We start from the raw sequence: 22,500 nt of genomic DNA on the forward strand, positions 1-22,500 counted from the left end.
TTTCGTTCTATCTAGATTCCCAAAGAGACCAAAACTAAAATTTCACATTAGTGGTAATTCTATTCTTTATTATACCCAAGTTTGGCATCTTGTTAATCCCGATATATAACACCTTTTTGAAACGAAACTAAACAAAGATAAAATAAACTGTAATAATTCAATAGGAAATTAAATCATTGTGTTTTTTTTATTGCTTGACTCTTACAAAAACATCACACACACACACACACACACTCACACACACACACACATACACACAGACACCCCCCACACATTTTTATGACACATTCTTCTACAATTTTTCGGCAAAATGATTTTGTAGTAAGGACAGTAAATACCTGAAACAATTTGAAATTTATAGCTAAAAACTCAAAAACTATAAATAATTTCAAACATGCAATCGACAGGGAGCTACTCGTACATGACTTGAAACATGAATTTAAGGAGCAGGTTTTTGATTGAAAAATGTTTGATTGCTTACGATGTAAATGATTATCATAGGATATCAGATTTTGGAGTTTTTACGTGACCCTTTCTTCTTCTTCTTTTTCTTTTTTTTTTCACAGGGTATTTAAGGGCATTTGACTTAGGCAATCTTTATTATGATACGTTATGTTATATTTTATATCTTTCATTAGGGACAACGATGGTATTGCGTAAAGTCTCTAGTAAATTTAAGTAAATAATTATTTATCTAACAATCACAATAAGGCATAGTATAAGTTACAAAATAGGGATAAGATACTGGCGTAAGATAAAGATATGAAAAGTGTGTTTAAGCTGAAATTTTGTTTTTGGGATGGAATATTCTTGTATTTTTGCTTTGTCTTGCACTGTTTTATAGGCACTGTTAGAGATCTCATACATTCTATCAGAGTGTCATCATTTCCTGGTCGTTCTGAACTTTGATATAAACATCAACATTTAAACGATAGGATAGCTGGCACTGGTTGCGATTCCGCATTGGTTTTGCTTATTTCGGCTCATTCTAATGTATCCTTTCTCTCCCCAGTCAGTTCCCCAACTGTAATAAAAGAAATACATGTATATTTTTGTATACATTGGTAGGATGTTTGAGTCAAAATTATAAAAATGTATCGTATAATATTATAGATACCTTAATCAAAACAATATGTAAATGACAAATATCGTTTGTGTCATATGTACAGACACTGTAATTTGAAGTCACTGCTTTCTTTGAGCATTCAGCGCAATATCTACTATAAATGCTCAAGCAGCTTTATAAGAGGGTCCTAGCCAACAGCAACACTTAACATGTAGGACGAGAAATGACGCCTATAAGGCGTTATTACAATTTTTTCCTCAAATCAGCACTATTAACGATCGGATACTCATTTTCCACATGGGTAAGGTGAGAGAATCTAACCAGGAGCCTTTTTCAAGGACTCAACATTGCGCTGCTCAGAACGGGCATCAAACCCTGAATCTATCGGAATCCATCCATCCATCTATCTATCTCTCTCTCTCTCTCTCTCTCTCTCTCTCTCTCTTATATATATATATATATATATATATATATCTATATAAATCTCTATCTATCTACTTATATAACTCTATTTATCCTATTTGCCCATTACTACCATACACCCATGTACAAAAAAAAAATCATCTCCATCTGACAGAATCCAAGCCATACCTGTTTTTAACAAGCCAGTAGTCTTTTCCTTGATCTGAACCGTACCCAACAACAAGAACACCATGGTCCAAATGAGTTGAACTGCATTGAAGTTCATCATACACTCCACCTTTGTAAAACCGGAAGGATGAATGACTTGCGTCAATACCCACCGAAACCGGTCCTACCTGAATGGATAAAAAAGCGAAGTGATTATGAATTTGGGTAATAATGTCAAAACATATCATCAAGACATTATTCAGACTATTTTAGGGAATGTGAAAATTTCAACCAACGGGAGAGTGGCTTTTGGTCTCTTCAGCTTTCCGATTCAGTCATCATTTAGATCCACAAGCTATGGCCACGAAAGTTAAAGCTACAGAACGAGGAAGTGCTCAGAACGCTTTAAAGACCCTATCTAGATGTAGCTTAGCAGGTTTTGAATGTCTTATGATGATAAAATCCATTGATAAAGTGCTTGTGATCAACAATATAAACCCAAGAGATAAAGAGAAAAAACCCCCTCCAAACCCAATTGTGAATTGAAAAACATATGAAGAATGGTATTTTTAAACATTGTAATAATAATGTCCTTGTATCCCCCCATGATGTAGTGGTTACACTGTTTGAATTGTAACCAATATGACCCGGGCGAAAGTCATTTTTAAATAATACATTGTGTTTTCCATATTCTTTTTATCACGAGAAATCGTATGACATGTTTTTTTGTTGTTGTTTATTTTCTATTTTTTAATATTAACTATGGGTTTTTTTAGTACTCATTAAACAAATATTTCCCAGGCTATTTGAGCCAAATGATCCCATTAACATAGTCGTTATCTATGCAATATTGCCCATATAATAGCTTCCTAAGAAAAGACCAAACTTTTATGTTATGGCGAAGTCCCAGGTTTGAGAGTTATTTTCAAGGTGAGGGTAATTTAAATCGATCGATATTTGAAAAAAGAAACGAGCATTTATATAGCGCAATATCCACTAGACGTGCTCAAAGCACTTTACAAAGGGTCCCTGGCCAACAGCAACACATAGGATGTAGAACGAGGCATGAAGTCTGTTAGGTGTTAATACATTTTTTCCGACAGAGACAATGCTGTTATTTGCCACCTGAGTACGGGGAGACAATGTGAGTAAAGTCCTTTTCCAAGGACTCAACTATACGCCGAGCGAGGCTCGAACCCAGGACTTTTCGATCTGAAAGCGAGTGTCATACCACAAGACACTTAGGACGAGTTTTCATGGCCAAATTATTAAATACTAGCTTTTCCAGACTAAAGCAGTTAACTGGTTAAAACTTACCGTTGCTGAGGCCTGTTGGAGATGCAACTCGGACCCAGATTCAACATCTTTATAGGAGGATATCGTTGCACCGATGTAATCTGGGTTATAGTCACAGGTTGGACGATTCTGTAATGAACGGAGGCAGACAAAGGCATTTAGGGTTTGCTTTTATATAAAATAAATACTCACCTGTTCTCACATTCAATTCTATCGTATCAAAACACAAAACCATGAGTAAACTTAAACGTTTTCCCCCTTGAGCATAACATTTAAAATAAATACAATGGAAAAAATAAAATTCCCTTTATTCATCCCATAGGGGAAATTTGTCTTTAGGGTCTATTCCGAGGGAAGACTGGAATAATCCAGGCGTCAGCCGCAGTACAGCACCGCAAACTGAGCTAGGGCAAGGTGACTTGCTCAAGACAAACACAACGTAGCGGGTATTCGAACTCGGTAACTTTCGTGTACGAGCAATGACCGTACCGCTGAGCCACGATGCCCCCTTTCGATCCTATTATTCAACTCACTTTACAACGCTGCTCTGCGGCGTACGGCTAGGGTCTTCCCTCGCTGAGTAAACGGAATTTTATTAGTTTTATCAGGTGACAAAGGTGGCCCCGATAGCTCAGTTGGTAGAGCACTCGCTTCACCCACAAAGAGACCGTGATCGATCCCGGCGGGTGCAGCCGAGATATTATTCTGACTCCTGTCTACTTAATAGGCATTTGATGGTATTTATAGAGACAGCTTGTGGAGCATATTACAAAGTTATGGTATGCCACTGAGAGTCATCAATGTGATTGAAGCTTTATATTATATTTCAAGTTGGTGGGTAAAAAATGACAATGAACTCACAAAACCTTTTCTCGCGGGAACAGGGGTAAGACAAGGTTTCATTCTTCCCCCTTTCCTTTTCATACTTATCACCGATTTTGTAATGAGAAAGCAGGGAAAAAACAACAAAATAACTGACAACATCAAATGACAACATCAAACTGAGTGATTTAGATTTTGCCGAAGATGCTGTCCTTATCGAAGACACAAGAGACAACCTACAACAGGCCACTGATTCACAACAAGAAAACGGAGCGAAAATTGGACCGAAATTTCTGAACAAGTGTATATGAAAGGTGTCAGACAGAGCAAGAAATAAAAAGTCAAGAAAAAAAAACCAACTCAAAAAAAAATTCAGTCTACCTCGACTAGGGTTTTCCAATAAATGAATACCTACCTCGGGTACATAGGGATAACTTTGCTCAGTATCGATACCCTTATTGGCAATGACGTACTTGAAGGCATTGTCAGGTAGGCCACCCAGACAACCTTTGTTCCCTGAAATTACATTGAGTTTAGTGATCTGATAAAAATATCGTCGAAATCACTAGCTGAGCAATATAAATAGCATGTAAAAGTGCTCTGCGAAAGTAGATTAGCGTTCAATCTAAAAAGCAGCAAGTAATTTCTACTATCCTATTAACGCTTAAGAAAGCGGGAAATGAAGGGTGCCTGTGCTCAGTATCGATACCCTTATTGACAATAACGTATTTGAAAGCAGGGAGGCTACCCTCCCTCACAGTAATGAACAAAAAGGAATATGACAGCTTCAAAAATAATAGAAATAACCAAACACAAAAGTTTCGAGTTAAAACCCTTCTTCAGCCAATAACAAAAACAATAAAAATATAACTGTGCGGCTATGTGGTCTTGAGGTATGACACTCGCTTTCAGATCTGGGACTTGTCCCGCTTTAGGCGACGCATAGTTGAGTCCTTGGAAAAGGCTCTTTACTCACGTTCTCTCTTCTTACACAGGTATAAAATGAGTACACGCCGTTAACAGCGTTGGCTCTGTCCTAAACATTGAAATATATGTCCACGTAGCAGAGATTGGGTATCTGGATCTGTTAGATCTGGTCCAGCGAGGCCTGATATAAAGAATATAAAGAATTCAAATATCCTGTTGAGCAGTATGTCATCATAATATTATATGCACAAAATAACATTTTTCTTTCATTAAAATTAAATCTAAAAAATTAAATTCCCTTTATTCATCCCATAGGGGTAATTTGTCTCTAGGGTCTATTCCAAGGGAAGACTGGATTATCCCAGGCGTCAGCCGCAGTGCAGCGCTGCAAATTGAGCTAAGGCGAGGTGACTTGCTCAAGGCCACACAGTGCAGCGGAGGGTAACCGAGCTCGATACTTTTTGGGTCCGAAGCAAAGACCGTACCATTGAGCTACGCTGCCCTATTCAAGTGAGTTCTGATGGACCCGTTAGGCTCGTGGAACAGGTTTATACCTGTTTATATATGATTTAACGGACAATTGCAATTGCTTGCTACCCTATGGATAGGACGCCGCTCTATTTCTTACAGACCCAGAAACCCAATCACTACTGGGTAAACACGTCGACTATTGCCATGCGAGTAGGTTGCTAAAAGTCAAGTCAATCTACTAGTCTTCTTTTAGAACTTTCTCTCCTCTTCATCATCCTCCTCCTCCTCCTGCTACTCAGCCTCCTCTTCATCTTCCTTCTGCTCCTCCTTATCCTTCATTTTTGCTCCTTCTTTTTCTTTTACTTCTTATCTCTCTCCTTGGTAATGATGATGACGATGATGTTAATATTGTTGATGATGATGATGATAATGATGAAGATAATGATAATGATAATAGTGATGATAGTGATGAAGATAATGTTGATGATAATGATAATGATGTTAATAACGATGATGATGATGATGATGATGATGATGATATTTGTGATGATTGATGATGATGAAGATAATGATGATGATACTGATGATTATATTGATAACGAGGATGATAATGATAATGATATTGGTTATGATGATAATGATGATGATGATGATGATGATGATGATGATGATGATGATGATATCAAGAGTAATCACAATACCGAATTTTGTAGAACAATCCACCAAATTACTCTCCGACAAACTGACAAGTTTTCCCGTCGCTTTGAAATGGGCTCCCTCAATAGACCCAGTCGCAGAGAAGGCCCAGCATGATCCACAAGGACCTTGGTTCTTGACCTCTGTGACGTAACCTTTCTTCACCCAGTTGATCTCAGACGGCAAGGACACGTTGAGGGTTTTGTACCCCTGGTTTGTTGGACGTCTGATTCCATTAGAACGGTATCCATTCATCATCTTGACAAACTCTGCATTTGTCTGTAAGACAGCATCAATTTTTATTTCAAGCTCATGCTCATTAAACGAAACGAATCAATCTTGAAAAATATGAAAAAGAGCCAAAGTCTTTATACAGCATAAAATCAACCAACGCGCTCCAAGGGCTTTACATGGGATCACAAAACCAACAGCAACACCTAACATGTAAGACGAGACATGAGACTTTTCTATCTAAACAATTATCTCGCTATTCATAATCTTGGCAAATTCTGCATATGTCTGTGAGATGTAGATGTACGTCGTAGGAAATTGATTATATTCTTAGTTGTTATTTTATAGTTGTTTGGAATCATTGGACGTACATTCACTGATATGATTCTATCAGTCTACAACAATTCGTAAAATATTCAAAATACCTATATATTACAATTATACTACAAACTTACATATCTCTCTATAGATCCATCCATCTATCTATCTATCTATCTATCTATCTATCTATCTATCTATCTATCTATCTATCTATCTATCTATCTATCTATCTATCTATCTATCTATCTATATATATATCTATCTATCTATCTATCTATCTATCTATCTATCTATCTATCTATCTATCTATCTATCTATCTATCTGTCAATCCATCTATCTCTTTATCTATCTATATATAGATAAATTCTAATTTTATCTATCTTCTACTATCAAATAATCTAACTACATAACCACTACCTACGTATTAAGCTGTCTTTCTAGAAATTTATAAATCAATTTACCTCTCTATTCTTCCATCCGTCCATCCATGTATCCATCTATCTACCCAATTGTTTAATTATCAACCTATCTATTATTTACCCACCCATATTTATCAATCTATCTCTTTATGGTAAGAGCTGGATGGATATATAAATATTACATAAATTACATTATATATATATATATATATATATATATATATATATACGTATGGATGCAAAGAAGACAGAGAGAGAGGGTAAGAGAAGGATAGAGAGAGAGAGAAAGAGAGAGAGAGAGAGAGAGAGAGAGAGAGAGAGAGAGACATGGGTTATTTAAGATTATAATGTATCGTAGCATAATATCCAGTAAACGTGCTCAAAGCGCTATATATTGAAACCGCAGCTAACAACAACATTTAGGACCAGACAAGACGAGACATGACGCCTGTCATATATTTTACATATTTTTACAACACTGATACCGGCCAGGTACTCATTTTACACCTCAGTGCGGTGAGAGTATTCGAGAAAAGAGCTTTTTCCAAGCCCTTTATTTGACTACTAGACCAGAAAACCGCACGAGGCAGATAGAGAGAGAAAGAGAGAAAGAAAGAAAGAAAGAAAGAAAGAGAGAGAGAGAGAAAGAGAGAGAGAGAGAGAGAGAGAGAGAGAGAGAGAGAGAGAGAAGTTATCCTGCTGATAATGTATTATTTCGGTAGGTAGAATTCTAACCAAAAAGCCAACCCACCTTGTCGGCATATTGATTCACTCCGAGGTAAAAACTTGTCAGACCTTTGGCGAATCTGTCATTGTGATCTTGGATTTTCTTGAGGTTGTCCTCGTACACCATTCGCCTTATAATAATAATAATAATAATAATAATAATAATAATAATAATAATAATAATAATAATAATAATAATAATAATAGTAAATATAATAATAATAATAAAAATAATAATAGTGATACTAATATTAATAGTAGAAATATAATAATAATATTAATGATAATAATGATACTGGTAATAATTATGATGAGGTGATGATGATGATGATGATGATGATGATGATGATGATGATGATGATGATAATAATACTACTACTAATAATAACAATAATAATAATAATAATAATAATAACAATAATAATAGATGATGATGATGATGATAATAATAATAATAATGATAATAATAATAATAATAATAATAATAATAATAATAATGATGATGATAATAATGATAATAATAATGATACTACTACTACTACTACTACTACTACTACTACTACTACTACTACTACTACTACTACTACTTCTACCACTACTACTTCTACTACTACTACTACTACTACTACTACTACTACTAATAATAATAATAATAATAATAATAAATATAATAAAATGTATTTTATAGATCTTTATCCGGTATACAGTGTATTACAGCTTCTAAGCGATTCGAACGATAAAAAAGACTGTAACATGTATCTATATAAAACAATGTGACACACACAACACACTATGAATGTATCATTACTAACCTTCAAAGATATAAGGTAACATTGATTATTATATGCATTTTTGTACAGAGATATGAATAATAAATTTTGTATTTGGAGCGCTTGGCTTGCAGTTGGTTTGTTTACAAATAACTTCTAATCTCATTCCCTATAGATAGATTTGAATGCATCAAAGCACTTTGAGCGAGGGTTTCGATAGATGTTGGTAGTAAACTCGCTTCAAACGCGTAATGTCTGAGATCGATCCCGGGTGCGTGGATTATTTATTGTTTTTTCCTGTCCAGCTGTGATTGGGTAGCTGGGTCGGTTTGATCTGGCGGAATATACTCTGCAAAAGACTAGCGTCCTTTCTAATGGTTGCAATGTCTGTTTCACGTTATAGAAACCGGAATAAACTCCACTTCGTGACTACGTTATTGATTGAGCTTAACCCTTACCTTACCAACTATAGGACAATCGTAAGATTCGTTACGATACAACCAACATTTTTCTTATTCAAAGATCTCTTGTATATTATGAAATTTAAAGAAACTGAACAGTGTGTTGTAGAGCATGTTTTGCTAAAGAAGTTATGTAAAGCAAGAAGTTTACTGCAATATGCCAGAGTGATAACAAAAAAATCTATTTTTGTGTTAGTTGGGTGTGAAGATTTGGAAAAAATCCTTTAAATGGCTGGTAAGGAGAGAGTTAAGATCTAACATTAAGCATCTGGTGTATCTCGACATAATAACGTTTTAGACGGTTGGTCACATTTAAAGATAGTATTCACCTACCGGAAGTAATCCTCTCTATTGTGATACATTTTCCCATGTTTGGCCTTGAAAACGGCCCATTCAGCATCAGAAGTAGCAGAGATGACACTCACCAGAATGGCAAAGAGGGTTAGGGACTTTAACATCTGGATATGAGTTGAATAAATAAAAATAAATAAATAGATAAATAAAGAAATAAATAGACAAAGAAACAATAAATCAATAAATATTTTTTTTAAAAAGACTCCCAACCCTGCGGTTCTTAAAAGGAAGCCGAAAACAATATCCATTAAAAGTGCTAAAAGCGCTTTCCGGGGCATCATAAGCTAAAAGCAACTTTTAACATTTTATTAGGTGAGAAAATGACAATGTGTGTGTGAAGATGTTCTTCAGAGCCATATTGTTGTCCATGGAGACGAAGTTTATCCCAATTTCTATAGCACGAAACGAGCAAGAGCAATTGCTTGTTTTCATTTGGATAGGAATCCCAAAAATACTTTCCGTCAGATCTAAGGGACCATCAACTCAATCACTGCTGGTTGAACAGGGGTGTAAAAGAATGTGAGTAAGGAGGGTTTTCTTTTCATGGACTCTATTTTGAGTCGACAACAGCGGGACTTCTCGAAGTCCCAGATTCGAGAGTTTTTGTCAAGACGAGGGTCATTTAAATCGATCGATATTTAAAGGACGCGTTTTCTGACTCAATTTTAAAATACGAGTTTTTTCCCTCCAGTTTACGGCAGTTAACTTGTTAATACGTTATCCTTACCTTAAATATTTTCAGAACAGATATGTTGACAACTTGTGCAAGGAGAAGCCAGTGGATACATCGAAAGGTACACGGTTAGTTTTTATAGTGTTGAATTCATCATTATCAACAAAACGTCTAGATATAACCCCATGTGATTTGTAGCGCATGATTAAGTCAAGTGACAGTAGTCTAGTCTTTTTTATATTGTCATAGGATTGCTATTAGTGCCGCGCTGAGGACCGGACCGAGGACCGGTCCCACGGTCTTTTAGCTGTGAACCGTGGTCCAGTCCCAAAGAGGAAGACCGCCGGCGGTCCTCACTTCTTATCACCTTTCAACGGTCTCGCGCCATACTACTTCCCAGCGATTCGTTGCCTCGGTCCTTTGCCTATCTTCCACCAATCACCACCCATCCCACTTAATTAATCGCACCCACCCCCCTTTGCCATACACTAAACGACACAGACGACCATAGAGGCAGACGACCACCTCCCTCCACTCCGCAAACCGCCCTTTCGTGTGTGAGATGGGGGGAACAGGAGGCGCACGCCTTGGACGATTCCATTATACGGGGTAAATTTCAAAATTTACTGCACCATAATGATCGCAATGACAATGATCTATGATGAAGGCATGACCCCTCTTCTCTAATGGGTTATTGTTTGAAATGTATGTGACTACTAAAGATGTGTGTGTGTGTGTGTGTGTGTGTGTGTGTCGAACCTAGCAAGTTGCAAGTCTGATTTTTTGTTTTCTTTTGTCCATCTCTTGTCGCCACTCCTTTCTATCGCATTGTTGTCATTTAAAATAATACAATAATATTAAAATTTCGTTTGGTGTTTTAACTAATCAAGTAATATGAGTTTCATTAGTTTCTTCCGTCCAAAAAAAACAGTTATAACGTCTGTATTTTTAAAAGGTCCAATAGAATATTTGGGGACCCCGATAGCTCAGTTGATAGAGCACTCTCTTTATACGCAAAGGGCCAGAGATCGATCCCGGGTGCAGTCGATTTTTTTCTGAATCCCTGTCTACTCAGCAATGAATGGGTAGCTGAGTTTGTTAGATCTGGCGAAAAGTCACCATCGACCCCTCTTATCACCTCATCCACCCCCTCTTATTATAACTTCACGTCTCTCTCTTACTCTTCAATGCTCGCTGCCCTCTAATGTGTGTGTGTGTGGGGGGGGGGGGGGGGGGGGAGGGGTTGCGTGTGGGGTTCAACGCCACGAACAACTCGATAAACGGCTTGGGCGGGGCCCTTCTCCCCGTTAATGGGGGTAAATTTCAAAATTTTTTAAAATATCGAAGTAACAATGAAGTACGGTGAGCAAATAAAGAAGGCATCACCCCTCTTCTCTAATTAGGTTACAATTTGAAATGAGTGTGACTACTCCGTGTGTTTTACTCCTGTAGGCCACGGTTTTCATCGTGTAGCGGTCTTTAACGGTTCAAGAATGAACGGACCGGTCTAGAGACCGACGGACCGGTCTAGAGACCGGTCCTTGCGGTCTTCATTTCCCAAGGACCGTAGGACCGTGGTCCTTAAGCTTGCCAAGGACCGCCCCGCACTAATTGCTATCGTCTGATCACCTCGAAACGATAATATTATGTCGATGTTATGGGTGCCATGTGCGGCTATGTGGTCTTGTGGTATGGCACTCTCTTTTGGATCGGAAGGTCCTGGGTTGGAGCCTCGCTCGGCTCCTGGTTGAGTCCTTGGAAAGGGCTCTTGACTCACATTCTCTCACCGTACTCAAGTGTAAAATGAGTACCTGGCCGTCAACAGTGTTGCCTCTGTCGAAAAATATTGTAATATCGCCTAATAATTTATCGTGCTGCTGTCTTTGTTTTTTTTTTGCGTTTTTTTTTTGGGGGGGGGGGGGGGGGGGGGGGGGGGGGGGGGGCGGTTTGGGTCTTTTCTAAAAAAAAATTAATTACCTATATTGGGCGGTTTTAATCATTCTGTAGCGTCATTATAGGTTAAAAAAACAACATTTATGGTGACAAATTTTAGTAATCTGTGTTGATACCCATTTTGCGACCTAATTTGACTGGTAGTCAACAGTGTTGCTTCTGTCGAAGAATATTGTAATATCGCCTAATATTTTATCGTGTTGCTGTCGGTCAGGGACCCTTTCTTTTTTTTTTTGCGTTTTGTTTGGGGGGGGGGGGGGGGGGGGGGGGGTTTAGGTCCTCTCTAAAAAAAAATTAATTACCTATATTGGGCGGTTTTAATCATTCTGTATCGTCATTATAGGTTAAAAAACAACATTTATGGTGACAAATTTTAATAATCTGTGTTGATACCCATTTTTCGACCTAATTTGGGGGTCTGACATCAAATAATAAAACAAACTTGTGGCAAACGTTCCACAAAAACAAATGTAGGAATGACCTTCATATTATTCCATTGTATCAACATTGTACCATAGTGTGTCACCATAGAAAGATTTTACGGCTCTAGCTTATGGAATTTTTATTAGAACATTACAAAGTTGAGAATCAAAATGTTATGACAAAATTGATGTTAAAAATTCAGAATTAGGATTATAATTCAAAATTCACATATTTTATCCAAAAAAATCTCTCTATGGTGACATAATCTTTGTGATAACTGTGGAAATTTTCAGACAATTTCATTGAACAGATTTTGAGAAACGTTTGACCCTATACCCTTAGAAAAAATGATATATTGAGAAAATAGCAAAATAGCTTCCCGTTTTTCACACTTTTCTTACTACCTGTACCATTTTCGACTGTGGTTTTCGTGCCTTTATAGTCTACATTAAGAATTTACTTTCAATTGTATTATTTCTAAAATAATAAAATGTCATTTTCCACCAAAATCTCAAAATCAATTTTTCGAAGGATATTCCTAATAATTGACCCCAAACCGCCCCTTAACCCCTAATTTGCTCATTTGGACAACACCGGTGATTCCTGTTGATATCAGACATCCTGTTTGATGGATTATCTAAATTCCTTCAACGGAATGCCTAGGCGACGGGGCCAAATAGTGCAGTGGCGAAAGGGCTTAATTTTTTTTTAAAGGAGAGAGGAGAACCAGAATCTCGCATTTCTTAATGATAATAATTATGATGATACTACTACTACTACTACTACTTCTACTACTACTACTACTACTACTACTACTACTACTACTACTACTACTACAACTACTACTACTACTACTACTACTACTACTACTACTACTACTACTACAACTACTACTACTTACTACTACTACTACTACTACTACTACTACTACTACTACTACTACTACTACTACTACTAACTACTACTACTACTACTACTACTATACCACTACTATTACTACTACTACTACACTACCACTACTACTACTACTACTACTACTACTACTACTACTACTACTACTACTACTACTATCTAACTACATACTACTACTACTACTACTACTACTACTACTACTACACACACTACTACTACTACTACTACTACTACTACTACTACTACTACTACTACTATACTACATTATTACTACTACTTTTAGTAATAATAATAATAATAATAATAATAATAATAATAATAATAATAATAATAATAATAATAATAATAATAATAATAATAATAATTATAATTTTAAAAATTGTATTTGTTCAGCGCTCTACATACGATATCACGAGGAAGTTTTCAGAGCGCTTTAAAGTTCCTATCTAGATGTAGTTTAGCAGGTTTTGAATGTCTCATGAAACTTCAATTTTTCTCTGGTGATGCTATGGTGTCCAACAGATTGCATGTGAGTGTTAATTCGTTTTCTATCTGAATGTGACCTCGTAGGGTTCGTCTTCTTCTCCTTCTTCAACTTTGCTCTTTACGGCTATGTGGTCTAGTGGTATGACACTCGCTTTCGGATCGGAAGGTCCTGAGTTCGAGCCTCGCGCTCGCCTATAGTTGAGTCCTTGAAAGAGCTCACACACATTCTCTCACCGTACTCAGGTGTAAAATGAGTACCTGGCCGTTAACAGCGGTATCGTTGTCCGAAAAATTGTAATATCGCCTAACAGGCGGCATGTCCCGTCCTACATGTTAAATGTTGCTGTTGACCAGGGACTCTTTGTAAAGCGATTTGAGCAGATTTAGTGGTTATTGCGCTATATAAGGTTCAATTTTTTAAACTTTTTTTTTTTTTTTACATTGAGCGTAATGCGTCCAGCACATCCGTCTTCGGCGTTGAATTCCTTGTTCGAGTTTCCTCCCGTGAATAGTCTGCCATCCGAGGCTGCGAACACTATCTGTCCCGGGGGAAAGAACAGGGGAAAGGGGGGGAGGGGGCGGGGGGGGGGGGGGGGGGGCTGTAATATATTTCTGGTATCTACCCTTTGGCCTTCCCAGTGTGGTTGAACCTGCTATTATAGCCCTTCGGATCAAGCAAGGCGCTCAAGCCATCACATCACGGCAAGGATTCGACTTGTGGTGGGAACGTCTTATGAAACCATATTTTCTATGGTGATTCTGAGGTATAATTAAATTTGCTTGAGAGTGTTAACTCATTTTCTATCTAGATGAGACTTAACAGATTTTGAGAGTCAAATGAAATTTTGAGTTACATTTAAAGAAACGTTTCTTTCATTGCCCTAAAAGGACAAATATCGGTAAGCCTTTTCCCAAACTTATGCCTATAAATTCACTTTTTACTGTCTTAATTGCTCCGATATAATAGATGAGCGGCACATAGTTGAGTCATTGGAAAAAGCTCTTTACTGACAGTCTCTGAGTGTACTGATGTATAAAATGGGTCCCTGGCTGTTAACAGCGTTGTCTCTATCTGAAATTAAAATGCAATCGCATAACATGCGTCATGTCTCGTCCTACATGTTTAGTCTTGCTTTGATCACGATATTGTGCTTTAGAAAAATTCAAGGTTTTGTTTTTTTGGTTTTTTTTCTCTCATCGTACTCGGAAAAAGGTTGTAATACCAGCCTAAAAGAGATATGCTTAGTTCCAAACGCTGATAAATGTTGCTGTTGTCTTGGGATCCTTGTAAAGAGCATTGAGTACATTTAATGGATATTGCTCTGTATAAAAACTTGTGATTCTACTATTAATAAGAGCGTCTATTTTTAATTCAAGACAAAAGACAATAAATCCATGATTATTGTTTTTTATTGTTCATTACTTGATTTCAACAATTGATTTTTTTGAGAAAAAGCAAAAAAAAAAAAAATAAAAAAAAAACAAACCAAAAAATAAAAACGAAGACCAAAATAAACAAAAGAAAACAAAACGAAACAAAAATAAACAAGAAAAAGAAAAAAAAAACAAAAAACAAAACAAAACTAAAAAGTCGTTTTTCATTCACATCAAAAAACGGTATTACTTTCGGGTAATTCTAACAAATGAATTCATACAAAAAAGATCTGAAATTGTGGGTCATTCTAGATATCTAGATTCCCAAAGAGACAAAAACTAAAATTTCACATTAGTGGTTTTATTCTTTATTATACCCAAGTTTGGCATCTTGTTAATCCCGATATATAACACCTTTTTGAAACGAAACTTAACACAGATAAATTAAACTGTAATAATCCAATAGGAAATTAAATCATTGTTGTAGTTTTTTTCATTGCATGACTCTTACAAAAACATCATGCACGTACGCATACACACACACACACACACACACACAACACACACACACTCAAACACCCTCCCCCCACATTTTTATGACACATTCTTCTACAATTATTCGGCAAAATTAGTTTATTGTAAGGACAGTAAATACTTGGAACAATTTGAAATTTATAACTAAAAGCTCAAACATTTTCAAAAATGCAATCGACAGGGAGCTACATAACTTGAAATTATGAATTTAATGGATAGGTTTTTGATTGAAAAATATTTGATTGCTTATGATATATCTAAATGATTATCATAGTTAAGATATCAGATCTTGGATTTTTTAACCTGAACCTTTCTTCTTCTTCTTGTTTTTTTCACTGGTTATTTAAAGGCATTTGACCTAGGCCAGCTTTATTATGATACGTTATGTTTTATTTTTAATTTTTAATTTGGGACAACGATGGCATTGGGTAAAAACTAGCAAATGCAAATAAATAAATATTTATCTAACAATCACAATAAGCATTGTATAAGTTACAAAATAGGGATAAGATACTGGCGTAAGATATACTCGTAGATCTGAAAAGTTTGTTTAAGCCAATTTTTTGGGATGGAATATTCTTGTTTTCTTTTTTTTTTTTTTGCGTTGTCTTGCACTGTTTGATAGGCACTGTTTCAGATCTCATACAGTCTGTCAGAGCGACATCATTTATTGGTCGTTCTGAACTTTGATATAAACATCAATATTTAAACGATAGGGTAGCTGGCACTGGTTGCGATTCCACATTGGTTTTGTTTATTTCGGCTCATTCTGATGTATCCCTTCTCTCCCCAGTCAGTTCCCCAACTGTAATAAAAGAAATACATGTATATTTTTGTATACATTGGTAGGATGTTTGAGTCAAAATTATAAAAATGTATCGTATAATATTATAGATACCTTAATCAAAACAATATGTAAATGACAAATATCGTTTGTGTCATATATACAGACACTGCAATTTGAAGTCACTGCTTTCTTTGAGCATTCAGCGCAATATCTACTTTAAATGCTCCGGTCGCTTTATAAGAGGTCCCTAGCCAGCAGCAACACTTAACATGAAGGGCGAGATAATATAAGGCGATATTAAAAATTTCTTTTTTTCACAAAAACAACGCTGTTAATGATCGGGTACTCATTTTCCACATGGGTGAGGCGAGAGAATCTAACCAAGAGCCTTTTCCAAGGACTCAACGTTGCGCTGCTCAGAACAGGCATCGAACTCTGAATCTATCGGAATCTATTGTGTCATAGCACAAGAACACAAAGCCGCTTCAATTAATCAACTTAATTGTCGAGGCAGCAGAGTACGCCTAAAATTGAGTTATCTAATGAGACTAAAGAGCTGGGCATTAACTGGAAATGCGAGTCACGCAAGTTTATCTGAAAACCGCAAGACCGTTACAATTGGAGTCTCATAGCTGCCAATGCCTAGGAAAAGGGCAGGACGGTTGATGGATGGGTAGTCAAATTCATTTATAGTACGAAAGAATTTCGATATATGACTGTCTTTATTATATTTCTATCTTGCCATATTAACATCCTCTAATTAATTTTTTAAAACAAAAACAAAAGCAACTGTTTAGTTGTTTTATTTGGGTTTTGACTTCTTCAGTGAAATTTGAACTGTTTTTGAAGAATACGACAACAATGAAACCATTGGAATTATATGCGACAGATTGGAACTATATATACTAACCATATTATGCTTTTTTATCCATCCATCCATCCATCCATCTATCTATCTATCTATCTATCTATCTATCTATCTATCTATCTATCTATCTATCTAACTATCTATCTATCTATCTATCTATTTATCTATCTATCTATCTATCTATCTATCTATCCATCTATCTATCCATCTATCTATCCATCTTTCTATCTATCTAACTATCTATCTATCTATCTAACTATCTATCTATCTATCTATCTATCTATCTATCTATCTATCTATCTATCTATCTATCTATCTATCTATCTATCTATCTATCTATCTATTCAGTTATTTATTTATCTATCTAAGTATCTCTCTCCCTCTCTCTATGTATATATATATATATATATATATATATATATATATATATATATTTATTTATTTATAAGTCTCTATCCACTTATATAACTCTGTCTATCCTATGTTTCCATTACTCTCATCTACCCTTGTACGAAAAAAATCATCTCCATCTGACAGAGTACAAGCCATACCTGTTTTTCACAAGCCAGTAGTCTTTCCCTTGATCTGAACCGTACCCAACAACAAGAACAGCATGGTCTAACCGAGTGGAACTGCATTGAGGTTCATCATACACCCCACCTTTGTAAAACCGGAACGATAAATGACTTGAGTCAATAGCCACCGAAACCGGTCCTACCTGAATGGATACAAAAGCGAAGTGATTATGAATTTGGATAATAATGTCAAAAATAACCCCAAGACGTTTTCAGACTCTTTTAGGGAATGTGAAAATTTCAACCAATGGGACAACAAGAAATGAAGTGAGTAGGAAAGTGCCAGAAGACTATAGAGAATAAAAATTTTTTTCGCGGCGGCGATGGGGGTTCGAACCCGCGACCTTACTGGTACAACAACTCCGCCTGATCGGGGAGAGCTTGACTCTACCGTATGAGCTATCCACGATCCCTAACCAATGGGACAGTGGCCTTTGGTACAGTTTTCCGATTTAGTCATCACCAAGATCCACAAACTATGCCCACTAAAGTTAAAAGTACAGAACAGCACAATACCTATTTATGATGGCTTTGATGATAAAATCCATTAATAAAGTGCTTGTAATCAACAATATGAACCCAAGAAATAAGGAGAAAAAACCCCACGCAAACCCAATAGTGAATTGAAAAACATATGAAGAATAGTATTCGTAAACATTGTAGTAATGCATGTCCTTGTATCTCTCTATGGTGTAGTGGTTACAATGTTTGAATGACCCGGGGTAAAGTCATTTATAAATAATGCATTGTGTTTTTCATCTTTTTCTTATCGTGAGAAATCGTATGACATGTGTTTTTTTGTTTGTTTTCTATTTTTTTATAACATTGCCCCAAAAATTATGGGTGTATTTATGCTCATTAAACAAATAATTTCCAGACTATTTGAGCCACATGATCCAATTAACAAACAAATGTCGAAATAATAGCTTCCTAAGAAAAGACCAAACTTTTATGTTATGGCGACGTCCCAGGTTTGAGAGTTATTGTCAAGGTGAGGGTAATTTAAATCGATCGATATTTGAAAAAGAAACTTGAGCTTTTATATAGCGCAATATCCACTAGACGTGCTCAAAGCGCTTTACAAAGGGTCCCTGGCCAACAGCAACACGTAACATGTAGAACGAGACATGACGCCGTTTTCGACAGAGACAACGCTGTTAACGGCCACCTATGTGAGTAAAGGGCCTTTTCCAAGGAATCAATTATACGCCGAGCGAGGCTCGAACCCAGGACTTTACGATCCAAAAGCGAGTGTCATACCACAAGACCACATAGCCGCACTGGTTAACCCTCTCCTTACCGATGCTTTTCAGTATTTTCCCAAAATAGCAGGTTTACCCTGCAGAAAAATTGGCTTTTTAAACACAATCAAGCTCTCTACAAAACAACGTTATGTTGTTATTAATTAAACAAAGACCATTCTTGAAAGTGTATTTGATGTACAAAATTTGATGTACAAAATTAATCTGAATAAGAAACATGTATATTGAGTCGTAACAAATGTGACGAGTTTGCTGTAGGTGGTACGGAGAGGGTTAAAACTTACCGTTGCTGAGGCCTGTTGGAGATGCAACTCGGACCCAGATTCAACATCTTTATAGGAGGATATCGTTGCACCAATGTGATCGGGGTTATAGTCACAGGTTGGACGATTCTGTAATGAACGGAGGCAAACAAAGGCATTTAGGTGGTATTCAGTTTGAGGGTTTACTTTTATGTAAAATAAATACTCACCTGCTCTCGCCGTCAATTCTTCTTCTTCTTCTTCTTCTTCTTCTTCTTCTTCTTCTTCTTCTTCTTCTTCTTCTTCTTCTTCTTCTTCTTCTTCTTCTTCTTCTTTCCGCGTATCCCGCAGTTTGCAGAGTTGCCATAATGATTGCCACATCTCCATGCATCTCGGTTCAGAGCATCATCTTCCTCCAGGCACAGTTCCATCACATCGTCCTTTACCTTATCAAACCATCTAGTCTTTGGGCGCCCCTTTTTCCTCTTTCCCGCCAATTGTAAGTCCAATACTTTTCTTCCTATATGCTCCCTCTCTCGTCACTTTACATGTCCGAACCATTTCAATCTATCTTCTCTCATCTTTATTGATACATTCTTCACTTCAGTCAACCTTCGAATTCGTTCATTTCTCACTTTATCTTTTCTTGTCCAGCCAAGTGACCATCTCAACATCCTCATTTCGCCACCTCAACTTCTTTATCTTGTTTCTTTGTTGTAGCTGCTGTATCTAGTCCATATGACATTGCTGATCTTACAACAGTTGTATTTATTTTCTCGCCGTCAATTCTATCGCTCCAAAACACAAAACCATGAGTAAACTTAAACGTTTTCCCCATTGAGCATAACATTTCGATCCTATTATTCAACTCACTTTACAACGTTGCTCTGCAGCATACGACTAGGGTCTTTCCTGGCTGAGTAAAATGGATTTTATTTGTTTTATCAGGTGACAAAGGCGGCCTGGATAGTTCAGTTGGTCGAGCACTTTCTTCACACACAAAAAAACCGTGATCGATCCCGGGTGCAGTCGAGATTTTTTTCAGACCCCTGTCTACTGAATAGGCATTTGATAGTATTCATAGAGACAGCTTGTGGCGCATATTACAAAGTTATGGTATGCCACTGAGAGTCATCAATGTGATTAAAGCTTTCTATTATATTTCAAGCTGGTTGGTAAAAAATGACAATGAACTCACAAAAACGTTTCTCGCGGGAACAGGGGTAAGACAAGGTTGTATTCTTCCCCCTTTCCTTTTCATACTTATGACTGTTTATGTAGTGGGAAAGCAGGGACAAAACAACAAAATATTTGTCAATGACAACAGCAAATAGAGTGATTTAGATTTTGCCGAAGATGTTATCGCAGACACAAGAGACAACCTACAACAGGTCATGATTTCACAACAAGAAAACGAAGCTAAAGTTGGACTTAATTTCTGAACAAGTATGTATGAAAGGTGTCAGACAAAGCAAGAAATAAAAATTCAAGAAAAAAAATTATCTAAAAAATTCAGTCTCCTCGACTAGGGTTTTCCAATAAATGAATACCTACCTCAGGTAAATAGGGATAACTTTGCTCAGTATCGATACCCTTATTGGCAATGATGTACTTGAAGGCATAGTCAGGTAGGCCTCCCAGACAACCTTTGTTCCCTGAAAATACATTGAGTTTAGTGATCTGATAAAAATATCGTCGAAATCACCAGCTGAGCAATAAAAATAGACATATGGAAAGTGATATGCGAAAGTAGATTAGCGTTCAATCGAAAGAGTAGCGAGTAATTTCTACTATCCTTTTAACGCTTAAGAAATCTGGAAATAAAGGATCCATGGGCTCAGTATGGATACCCTTATTGCGATACCCTTATTGGAAATGAAATATTTGAAAGCAGGGAGGCCACCCTAACAGTAATGAACAAAAAGGAATATAACAGCTCCAAAAATAATAAAAATAACCAAACTCGAAATGTTTCGGGTTAAAATCGTCTTCAGCCAATGACAAAAACAATACAAAATATAACTGTGTGGCTATGTGGTCTTGAGGTAGACACGCGCTTTCAGATCGGAAGGTCAACGGGTCGAGTCCCGCTTTGGGCGGCGCATAGTTGAGTCCTTAGGAAAGGCTCTTTACTCACATTCTCTCACCGTACACAGGTGCAAAATGAGAACCCGCCGTTAACAATATAATCCTAACAGGCGTCATGCCTTGTTCTACATGTCAAGGCTAGGGATCCCCTGTAAAGCGATTTGAGGACGTTTAATGGATATTGTGTTATATAAAAGCTCAATTAAAAAAACAACATTAATGCACCACTTAGAATTCAGACAGACAACAGAGAGATATTTGGCACGACCTGGCGTGTCCGTAAGCAAAACGATTTTGAAATGTCCACCCTCACATTTCAAGGAAGCCCCGATAGCTCAGTTGGTAGAGCACTCGCTTCACACATAAAGGATCGATCCCAGGTGTAGTCGAGATTTTTTTTCTGACCCTCCTGTCCACCCAGCAGTGATTGGGTAGTTGGATCTGTTGTATATGGCGGAAAGTACTTTGCGATGGACTAGCGTCCTATCCAAATATAGCAAGCAATTGCTATTATCCGTTTCACGATATAAAAATCGGAGTCAACTCCGGCTCCATAGGCTAAATGGCTCGGAAGGACTACTACTTCTACCCTCACAGTCATGGTTTCTTGAAAACAGATTGGGTCCAGCGAGGACTGATATAAAGAATATAAAGAATTCAAATATCCTTTTGAGCAGTATGTCATCATAATATATGCACAAAATAATATCTTTATTTCATTAAAATCCTTTCTTTAAAAAATATAGCATTGTGGAGAACATTGTGCTTATTTGAGTCAATAAAAAAATTGAAACGGCGCACAACTCTACTGAAAGATTTGAAAATTAGAAATGTATTTTTTACAGATAGATAAACAGATAACTTGATTTCCTTTTATAATCTAAAGTCAGTTTGAAAGTTCGTTAAGTCAAAAAGATATCATAAAATATGTACCAACGACGACACTTGACTCCCAAAATCAATTAATTTTGACATTGTAAAAAGTTGTCAATTTGCGTCATCTATTTATGACATCAAGTATTATTATTACTTCCGTTGTGTTGTTGATTTAGCGGTGATCAGTGTTGTTATGTATGTTCTAATTGCGTGTATGTTTGTGTGTGTGTGTGTGTGTGTGTGTGTGTGCGTGTGTGTGTTTGTGTTTGTGTGTGTGTGTGTTGTGTGTGGTGTATACATGTGTGTGTGGGTGTTG

General features: G+C 36.7%; 2 protein-coding genes across 2 annotated transcripts in view; both read right to left on the reverse strand.

The window, feature by feature from the left end:
* Positions 1 to 10,023, reverse strand: part of LOC144965878 (procathepsin L-like) — a 10,364-nt gene extending 341 nt beyond the window's left edge. The window contains exons 1-8 of the mRNA XM_078901695.1: positions 9,859 to 10,023; positions 9,111 to 9,235; positions 7,572 to 7,677; positions 5,854 to 6,127; positions 4,170 to 4,270; positions 2,954 to 3,061; positions 1,658 to 1,824; positions 1 to 1,024 (exon numbers count right to left, since the gene is read on the reverse strand). The exon at positions 1 to 1,024 is cut by the window's left edge and continues 341 nt beyond it. Coding sequence (XP_078757821.1) covers positions 925 to 1,024; positions 1,658 to 1,824; positions 2,954 to 3,061; positions 4,170 to 4,270; positions 5,854 to 6,127; positions 7,572 to 7,677; positions 9,111 to 9,235 — 981 coding nt within the window. The 5' untranslated portion in view covers positions 9,859 to 10,023 and the 3' untranslated portion in view covers positions 1 to 924. The remainder of the gene's footprint in view (positions 1,025 to 1,657; positions 1,825 to 2,953; positions 3,062 to 4,169; positions 4,271 to 5,853; positions 6,128 to 7,571; positions 7,678 to 9,110; positions 9,236 to 9,858) is intronic.
* A 4,850-nt stretch (positions 10,024 to 14,873) lies between these two features.
* Positions 14,874 to 22,500, reverse strand: part of LOC144965879 (cathepsin L-like peptidase) — a 17,533-nt gene continuing 9,906 nt past the window's right edge. Inside the window, exons 5-8 of the mRNA XM_078901696.1 lie at positions 20,775 to 20,875; positions 19,263 to 19,370; positions 17,693 to 17,859; positions 14,874 to 16,291 (exon numbers count right to left, since the gene is read on the reverse strand). Of these exons, the coding sequence (XP_078757822.1) occupies positions 16,192 to 16,291; positions 17,693 to 17,859; positions 19,263 to 19,370; positions 20,775 to 20,875 (476 nt within the window). The 3' untranslated portion in view covers positions 14,874 to 16,191. The remainder of the gene's footprint in view (positions 16,292 to 17,692; positions 17,860 to 19,262; positions 19,371 to 20,774; positions 20,876 to 22,500) is intronic.

This window comes from Berghia stephanieae, chromosome 2 (genome assembly GCF_034508935.2).
Source record: "Berghia stephanieae isolate SIO BIC M18660-M18661 chromosome 2, UCSD_Bste_1.3, whole genome shotgun sequence".
NCBI lineage: Eukaryota > Metazoa > Mollusca > Gastropoda > Nudibranchia > Aeolidiidae > Berghia > Berghia stephanieae.